The 10,000-nt window shown below is 51.4% G+C and overlaps 1 protein-coding gene across 2 annotated transcripts in view; it reads left to right on the top strand.

The window, feature by feature from the left end:
• The window catches only part of dnajc1 (DnaJ (Hsp40) homolog, subfamily C, member 1), a 15,249-nt gene that overhangs the window by 4,630 nt on the left and 619 nt on the right, over positions 1 to 10,000 (top strand). For both annotated transcript variants that reach the window (XM_062415379.1, XM_062415378.1), the window contains exons 6-11: positions 407 to 500; positions 1,580 to 1,664; positions 2,098 to 2,261; positions 2,437 to 2,556; positions 7,776 to 7,824; positions 8,810 to 9,177. In XM_062415379.1, the coding sequence (XP_062271363.1) occupies positions 407 to 500; positions 1,580 to 1,664; positions 2,098 to 2,261; positions 2,437 to 2,556; positions 7,776 to 7,824; positions 8,810 to 9,177 (880 nt within the window). The remainder of the gene's footprint in view (positions 1 to 406; positions 501 to 1,579; positions 1,665 to 2,097; positions 2,262 to 2,436; positions 2,557 to 7,775; positions 7,825 to 8,809; positions 9,178 to 10,000) is intronic.

Genomic DNA, 10,000 nt, shown 5'->3' with positions numbered 1-10,000 from the left:
TTAATGAACCTGTTAGAGCTCCTCCTAGTGGCTGAAAGCTGTTAATGAACCTGTTAGAGCTCCTCCTAGTGGCTGAAAGCTGTTAATGAACCTGTTAGAGCTCCTCCTAGTGGCCGGAAGCTGTTAATGAACCTGTTAGAGCTCCTCCTAGTGGCCGGAAGCTGTTAATGAACCTGTTAGAGCTCCTCCTAGTGGCTGAAAGCTGTTAATGAACCTGTTAGAGCTCCTCCTAGTGGCTGAAAGCTGTTAATGAACCTGAATACTAGACTACACAGCTCAGTGACTCAATGCAGCAAGACATCATGGAGGTCACAGACTGCTAATGAGTCATCAATACACCTCGTTTATTCTGTGTGTGTGTGTGTGTGTGTGTGTGTGTGTGTGTGTGTGTGTGTGTGTGTTTCAGGGTTCAGGAGCGTCCTCACTGGCATGACCTCCTCCCTCTGAAGGTCAGCATCTGGATCTACCTGTCAATCAAAAACCTTCCCCAGACCGTGCAGGTACTTGTCTGTCTGTCTGTCTGACTGTCTGTCTGTCTGTCTGACTGGTACCTGTCTGTCTTTCAGGAGGTGCAGCAGTACTATAAGGACTACCTGTCTGTCTGGTACCTGTCTGTCTTTCAGGAGGTGCAGCAGTACTATGAGGACTACCTGTCTGTCTGACTGGTACCTGTCTATCTTTCAGGAGGTGCAGCAGTACTATAAGGACTACCTGTCTGTCTGACTGGTACCTGTCTATCTTTCAGGAGGTGCAGCAGTACTATGAGGACTGTCTGTCTTTCAGGAGGTGCAGCAGTACTATAAGGACTGTCTGTCTGACTGGTACCTGTCTATCTTTCAGGAGGTGCAGCAGTATTATAAGGACTACCTGTCTGTCTGGTACCTGTCTGTCTTTCAGGAGGTGCAGCAGTACTATGAGGACTACCTGTCTGTCTGACTGGTACCTGTCTATCTTTCAGGAGGTGCAGCAGTACTATGAGGACTACCTTTCTGTCTGACTGGTACCTGTCTGTCTTTCAGGAGGTGCAGCAGTACTATGAGGACTACCTGTCTGTCTGACTGGTACCTGTCTGTCTTTCAGGAGGTGCAGCACTACTATGAGGACTGTCTGTCTTTCAGGAGGTGCAGCAGTACTATAAGGACTGTCTGTCTGACTGGTACCTGTCTATCTTTCAGGAGGTGCAGCAGTACTATGAGGACTACCTGTCTGTCTGACTGGTACCTGTCTGTTTTTCAGGAGGTGCAGCAGTACTATGAGGACTACCTGTCTGTCTGACTGGTACCTGTCTATCTTTCAGGAGGTGCAGCAGTATTATAAGGACTACCTGTCTGTCTGACTGGTACCTGTCTATCTTTCAGGAGGTGCAGCAGTATTATAAGGACTACCTGTCTGTCTGACTGGTACCTGTCTGTCTTTCAGGAGGTGCAGCAGTACTATGAGGACTGTCTATCTTTCAGGAGGTGCAGCAGTACTATGAGGACTACCTGTCTGTCTGACTGGTACCTGTCTATCTTTCAGGAGGTGCAGCAGTATTATAAGGACTACCTGTCTGTCTGACTGGTACCTGTCTGTCTTTCAGGAGGTGCAGCAGTACTATGAGGACTACCAGCAGATGAAGCAGCAGCAGAGAGAGGAAGCTGAAGCTGAGCAGGAAGTTGTGACCAGTAAATAGTTTTATTGTTTTATTATTTTTTCCTCCTAAGCTTCTGTAGTTTCTGCACATTCACATAAAACTGACAGCTGTTAAAGTTATTGATAGTCGATCACAGTCAATGATCAGTGATCAGTCTCTTTAATGTTTCCGTGAACAGTCTGACATTAAACCCTTTCTAGCAGCTGTCATATGTCAGACTGTCCCAGCTGCACCTGAATGCACCATGGATGTATTACAGACTGTCCCAGCTGCACCTGAATGCACCATGGATGTATTACAGACTGTCCCAGCTGCAACTGAATGCACCATGGATGTATAGCTGTGTGGTTCAGTGGAGGAGAGAATGAGTTTGGGTTCATATCTCTGCTAACTGGAATGGGGGTAAACTATTGATCGTGTGGCTCTTGTCAACTGTGAATGTGATCAGAGCTGTTGGTCCTCAGGAGAGAAGAGGCCAAAGGTGAAGAAGCCAAAGGTGGAGTTTCCAGTTTACGAGCCGTCAGCGGAGAACCTGAACTACCAGAGTTACCAGGAGGCCTCTTCAATCGAGGACATTGAAGACCAGATGGACGACTGGCTGCAGGACCGCAGGGCTGCAAAGAAGAAGGTCTGATACTATTGATCAGTCATTGATCTGATCAGTTTATACCAGGGTCTTAAAATTATTGAAGGCTTGGGGCAAAATGCCCCAAAAAACTATAAAATACACCCACTGTACTTATATACACAGACTGTGCTTATAAACATAGACTCTACTACATGATGTGTCCCTGTGTCCTCAGGCTGCAGACTGGACGGAGGATGAGCTGAGCTTCCTCAGCAGATTGATGGTTAAATTCCCTGGAGGAACTCCGGGTCGCTGGGACAAGATAGCCCATGAGCTGGGGAGATCAGTGAATGATGTAAGCTGAAACCTGATAAACTACAGAGTGAACATATTAGTCAGAGATCAGTTCAGCATCACTTATCAGTATTAGTGCAGTAGAGGTTTTTGTGCTGTAAATCTTTTGTCCAGCTCTTTATTTTAGAGCTGAAAACATTTGATTGTCTAGTAGTTTAGTTTGTTGATGACGTCTTAATCAGCATTCACAATCTTTAAATAACATCTCTGCCAACATGAATCCTTCACCTGGTGCCCTTCACCTGGTTCCCTTCACCTGGTTCCTTTCACCTGGTGCCCTTCACCTGGTTCCCTTCACCTGGTTCCTTTCACCTGGTTCCCTTCACCTGGTTCCCTTCACCTGGTGCCCTTCACCTGGTTCCCTTCACCTGGTACCTTTCACCTGGTGCCCTTCACCTGGTGCCCTTCACCTGGTACCCTTCACCTGGTTCCCTTCACCTGGTGCCCTTCACCTGGTACCCTTCACCTGATACCCTTCACCTGGTACCCTTCACCTGATACCCTTCACCTGGTTCCCTTCACCTGATACCCTTCACCTGGTTCCCTTCACCTGGTGCCCTTCACCTGGTGCCCTTCACCTGGTGCCCTTCACCTGGTACCCTTCACCTGATACCCTTCACCTGGTTCCCTTCACCTGATACCCTTCACCTGATGCCCTTCACCTGGTGCCCTTCACCTGGTACCCTTCACCTGGTGCCCTTCACCTGGTGCCCTTCACCTGATACCCTTCACCTGGTACCCTTCACCTGGTACCCTTCACCTGGTACCCTTCACCTGATACCCTTCACCTGGTTCCCTTCACCTGGTGCCCTTCACCTGGTACCCTTCACCTGATACCCTTCACCTGGTGCCCTTCACCTGGTACCCTTCACCTGGTACCCTTCACCTGGTGCCCTTCACCTGATACCTTTCACCTGGTACCCTTCACCTGGTACCCTTCACCTGATACCCTTCACCTGGTACCCTTCACCTGGTGCCCTTCACCTGATACCCTTCACCTGGTACCCTTCACCTGGTACCCTTCACCTGGTACCCTTCACCTGATACCCTTCACCTGGTTCCCTTCACCTGGTGCCCTTCACCTGGTACCCTTCACCTGATACCCTTCACCTGGTGCCCTTCACCTGGTACCCTTCACCTGATACCTTTCACCTGGTTCCCTTCACCTGATACCCTTCACCTGGTTCCCTTCACCTGGTGCCCTTCACCTGGTACCCTTCACCTGATACCCTTCACCTGGTTCCCTTCACCTGGTACCCTTCACCTGGTACCCTTCACCTGGTGCCCTTCACCTGGTACCCTTCACCTGATACCTTTCACCTGGTTCCCTTCACCTGATACCCTTCACCTGGTGCCCTTCACCTGGTGCCCTTCACCTGGTACCCTTCACCTGGTACCCTTCACCTGGTGCCCTTCACCTGGTACCCTTCACCTGGTATCCTTCACCTGATACCCTTCACCTGATACCCTTCACCTGGTACCCTTCACCTGATACCCTTCACCTGGTACCCTTCACCTGATACCCTTCACCTGATACCCTTCACCTGGTACCCTTCACCTGATACCCTTCACCTGATACCCTTCACCTGGTACCCTTCACCTGATACCCTTCACCTGATACCCTTCACCTGGTACCCTTCACCTGATACCCTTCACCTGGTACCCTTCACCTGATACCCTTCACCTGATACCCTTCACCTGATACCTTTCACCTGGTTCCCTTCACCTGGTACCCTTCACCTGATACCTTTCACCTGGTTCCCTTCACCTGGTACCCTTCACCTGATACCTTTCACCTGGTTCCCTTCACCTGATACCCTTCACCTGATACCCTTCACCTGATACCTTTCACCTGGTGCCCTTCACCTGGTACCCTTCACCTGATACCTTTCACCTGGTTCCCTTCACCTGATACCCTTCACCTGGTGCCCTTCACCTGGTACCCTTCACCTGATACCTTTCACCTGGTTCCCTTCACCTGATACCCTTCACCTGGTGCCCTTCACCTGGTACCCTTCACCTGGTACCCTTCACCTGGTACCCTTCACCTGGTGCCCTTCACCTGGTACCCTTCACCTGGTGCCCTTCACCTGGTACCCTTCACCTGATACCCTTCACCTGGTGCCCTTCACCTGGTACCCTTCACCTGGTATCCTTCACCTGATACCCTTCACCTGATACCCTTCACCTGGTACCCTTCACCTGATACCCTTCACCTGGTGCCCTTCACCTGATACCCTTCACCTGGTGCCCTTCACCTGGTGCCCTTCACCTGATACCCTTCACCTGGTACCCTTCACCTGATACCCTTCACCTGGTGCCCTTCACCTGGTGCCCTTCACCTGGTACCCTTCACCTGATACCCTTCACCTGGTACCCTTCACCTGATACCCTTCACCTGGTACCCTTCACCTGATACCCTTCACCTGGTACCCTTCACCTGGTACCCTTCACCTGATACCCTTCACCTGGTGCCCTTCACCTGGTGCCCTTCACCTGGTACCCTTCACCTGGTGCCCTTCACCTGGTTCCCTTCACCTGGTGCCCTTCACCTGATACCCTTCACCTGGTACCCTTCACCTGATACCCTTCACCTGGTGCCCTTCACCTGGTGCCCTTCACCTGATACCCTTCACCTGGTGCCCTTCACCTGGTACCCTTCACCTGATACCCTTCACCTGGTACCCTTCACCTGATACCCTTCACCTGATACCCTTCACCTGGTACCCTTCACCTGGTACCCTTCACCTGATACCCTTCACCTGGTGCCCTTCACCTGGTGCCCTTCACCTGGTACCCTTCACCTGGTACCCTTCACCTGATACCCTTCACCTGGTACCCTTCACCTGGTACCCTTCACCTGATACCCTTCACCTGGTGCCCTTCACCTGGTGCCCTTCACCTGATACCCTTCACCTGGTACCCTTCACCTGATACCCTTCACCTGGTACCCTTCACCTGATACCCTTCACCTGGTACCCTTCACCTGATACCCTTCACCTGATACCCTTCACCTGGTACCCTTCACCTGATACCCTTCACCTGGTGCCCTTCACCTGGTGCCCTTCACCTGGTACCCTTCACCTGATACCCTTCACCTGGTACCCTTCACCTGATACCCTTCACCTGATACCCTTCACCTGATACCCTTCACCTGGTGCCCTTCACCTGGTGCCCTTCACCTGGTACCCTTCACCTGATACCCTTCACCTGGTACCCTTCACCTGATACCCTTCACCTGGTGCCCTTCACCTGATACCCTTCACCTGGTGCCCTTCACCTGATACCCTTCACCTGGTGCCCTTCACCTGGTGCCCTTCACCTGATACCCTTCACCTGGTACCCTTCACCTGATACCCTTCACCTGGTACCCTTCACCTGATACCCTTCACCTGGTGCCCTTCACCTGGTGCCCTTCACCTGGTACCCTTCACCTGATACCCTTCACCTGGTACCCTTCACCTGATACCCTTCACCTGGTACCCTTCACCTGATACCCTTCACCTGATACCCTTCACCTGGTGCCCTTCACCTGGTGCCCTTCACCTGGTGCCCTTCACCTGGTACCCTTCACCTGGTGCCCTTCACCTGATACCCTTCACCTGGTACCCTTCACCTGGTGCCCTTCACCTGGTGCCCTTCACCTGGTACCCTTCACCTGGTGCCCTTCACCTGATACCCTTCACCTGGTGCCCTTCACCTGATACCCTTCACCTGATACCCTTCACCTGATACCCTTCACCTGGTGCCCTTCACCTGATACCCTTCACCTGGTGCCCTTCACCTGGTGCCCTTCACCTGGTGCCCTTCACCTGGTGCCCTTCACCTGGTGCCCTTCACCTGGTGCCCTTCACCTGGTTCCCTTCACCTGATACCCTTCACCTGATACCCTTCACCTGGTACCCTTCACCTGATACCCTTCACCTGGTGCCCTTCACCTGGTGCCCTTCACCTGATACCCTTCACCTGGTGCCCTTCACCTGATACCCTTCACCTGGTACCCTTCACCTGGTACCCTTCACCTGGTGCCCTTCACCTGGTGCCCTTCACCTGATGCCCTTCACCTGGTACCCTTCACCTGATACCCTTCACCTGGTGCCCTTCACCTGGTGCCCTTCACCTGATACCCTTCACCTGGTGCCCTTCACCTGGTACCCTTCACCTGATACCCTTCACCTGGTGCCCTTCACCTGGTGCCCTTCACCTGGTGCCCTTCACCTGGTGCCCTTCACCTGATACCCTTCACCTGATACCCTTCACCTGGTGCCCTTCACCTGGTGCCCTTCACCTGATACCCTTCACCTGGTGCCCTTCACCTGGTACCCTTCACCTGATACCCTTCACCTGATACCCTTCACCTGGTGCCCTTCACCTGGTGCCCTTCACCTGATGCCCTTCACCTGATACCCTTCACCTGGTGCCCTTCACCTGGTGCCCTTCACCTGATACCCTTCACCTGGTGCCCTTCACCTGGTGCCCTTCACCTGGTGCCCTTCACCTGGTGCCCTTCACCTGATACCCTTCACCTGGTGCCCTTCACCTGATACCCTTCACCTGGTGCCCTTCACCTGATACCCTTCACCTGGTGCCCTTCACCTGGTGCCCTTCACCTGGTACCCTTCACCTGGTACCCTTCACCTGGTACCCTTCACCTGATACCCTTCACCTGATACCCTTCACCTGGTGCCCTTCACCTGATACCCTTCACCTGGTACCCTTCACCTGATACCCTTCACCTGGTACCCTTCACCTGATACCCTTCACCTGGTACCCTTCACCTGATACCCTTCACCTGATACCCTTCACCTGATACCCTTCACCTGGTGCCCTTCACCTGGTGCGGCTGCTTCGCCACCAGACATCAAATGTTCTCCGTAGAAGCTGTTTACTACTTTGGGATTAGTAGAAACGGACTCCTCGTGTCTTTCCTACAGACGGAGCCAGACCAGGTCCGTTATCTGGGCAGGTTTCAGTGCGACCTGGACCAGTTGCTCCAGGGTGACATACTTAGACCTGTTGCCCCCAACTACACCACTGTTTCATGGGAGGCCCAAACCGGGCACTGATCATGACAGAGGTCAATAAACAAGACCCAACATGTAACTCCCCTGATTCCAGTCGGTGCTAAACTAGTCTAACACAATCCTGGACCGGTCCGAGTCCCCCAGAGGAACCTTGTGTTGTTCCTTTAAACTGACTGAAGTTTGTCTTCTTCCACAGGTGACGACTAAAGTGAAACAGGCCAAAGACAACGTCAGCCTCCCCTCAGGTAAACTCTACTGTTCCAGTATCAGGTTCTACTGAGGTTCTACTGTCAGTATCAGGTTCTACTGAAGCTCTACTGTCAGTATCAGGTTCTACTGAGGCTCTACTGTCAGTATCAGGTTCTACTGAGGCTCTACTGTCAGTATCAGGTTCTACTGAGGCTCTACTGTCAGTATCAGGTTCTACTGAGGCTCTACTGTCAGTATCAAGTTCTACTGAGGCTCTACTGTCAGTATCAAGTTCTACTGAGGTTCTACTGTCAGTATCAGGTTCTACTTATGTTTTACTGTCAGTGTCAGGTTCTACTGAGGTTCTACTGTCAGTATCAGGTTCTACTTATGTTTTACTGTCAGTGTCAGGTTCTACTGAGGCTCTACTGTCAGTATCAGGTTCTACTGAGGCTCTACTGTCAGTATCAGGTTCTACTGAGGCTCTACTGTCAGTATCAGGTTCTACTTATGTTTTACTGTCAGTGTCAGGTTCTACTGAGGCTCTACTGTCAGTATCAGGTTCTACTGAGGTTCTACTGTCAGTATCAGGTTCTACTGAGGTTCTACTGTCAGTATCGGGTTATACTGATGTTTAACTGTCAGTATCAGGTTCTACTGAGGTTCTACTGTCAGTATCAGGTTCTACTGAGGTTCTACTGTCAGTATCGGGTTCTACTGAGGTTCTACTGTCAGTATCAGGTTCTACTGAGGTTCTACTGTCAGTATTGGGTTCTACTGAGGTTCTACTGTCAGTATTGGGTTCTACTGAGGTTCTACTGTCAGTATCAGGTTCTACTTATGTTTTACTGTCAGTATCAGGTTCTACTGAGGTTCTACTGTCAGTATCAGGTTCTACTGAGGTTCTACTGTCAGTATCAGGTTCTACTGAAGCTCTACTGTCAGTATCAGGTTCTACTGAGGCTCTACTGTCAGTATCAGGTTCTACTGAGGTTCTACTGTCAGTATTGGGTTCTACTGAGGTTCTACTGTGCGCTGCAGGTCTGGTGAAGCTGTCCGAGCTGAAGGGACCGCCTTCGGTGAGGTCTCCTCCTGACAGCATGATGACTCAGCGGGGTAGCGAGGCCTGTGAGGAGGAGGTGCAGGACGAGGAGGAGGAGGAGGTTCCGGCGGTCAGGAGGAGGAGCAGGAAGCCCCTCCCAGCGGCAGAGGGGGGGGATCTGCGGGTCAGAGGGAGGCGGCAGAGAGACTTTGACCCCACGGTGGAGGAGGAGGAGCAGGAGGAGCAGGAGGAGCTCAGCTGGACCCAGAGCCAACAGAAGCTGCTAGAACTCGCTCTGCAACAGTTCCCCCGAGGAACCGCCGAGCGCTGGGACCGCATCGCCAAGGTGGTTCCGTCCAAGACCAAGGTACCGGATCCATTACTGGGTCGGTCCGTATCCCTAACCCATCCATTACTGGGTCGGTCCCTAACCCATCCATTACTGGGTCGGTCTGGGTTGATCGGTATTGATCCGTATTGATCTGTACTGATCGGTATTGATCTGTACTGATCTGTACTGATCGATATTGACCGGTATTGATCTGTACTGATCCGTATTGACCGGTACTGATCGGCATTGATCCATACTGATCGGTATTGATCGGTATTGATCGGTATTGACCGGTATTGATCCGTATTGATCCGTATTGACCGGTATTGATCTGTACTGATCTGTTCTGATCTGTACTCATCGGTATTGATCTGTACTGATCGGTATTGATCTGTATTGATCCGTATTGACCGGTACTGATCGGTATTGATCTGTTCTGATCTGTATTGACGTATTGATCCGTATTGATCTGTTCTGATCTGTACTGATCGGTATTGACCGGTACTGATCTGTACTGATCTGTATTGATCGGTATTGACCGGTATTGATCGGTTTTGACCGGTATTGATCGGTATTGATCTGTATTGATTTTTACTGATCGGTATTGACCGGTATTGACCGGTATTGATCCGTATTGATCCGTATTGATCCGTATTGACCTGTACTGATCCGTATTAACCGGTATTGATCGGTATTGACCTGTATTGACCTGTATTGACCGGTATTGATCTGTACTGACCGGTATAGACCGGTATTGATCCGTATTGACCTGTATTGATCTGTACTGACCTGTACTGACCTGTATTGACTGGTATAGACCGGTATTGATCCGTATTGACCGGTACTGACCTGTATTGAT

This window comes from Scomber scombrus, unplaced genomic scaffold, assembly GCF_963691925.1.
Source record: "Scomber scombrus unplaced genomic scaffold, fScoSco1.1 SCAFFOLD_128, whole genome shotgun sequence".
In the NCBI taxonomy this organism is placed as follows: domain Eukaryota; kingdom Metazoa; phylum Chordata; class Actinopteri; order Scombriformes; family Scombridae; genus Scomber; species Scomber scombrus.
The sequence above is the reverse complement of the archived record's forward strand: the minus strand, read 5'-3'. Positions and strand labels throughout refer to the sequence as shown.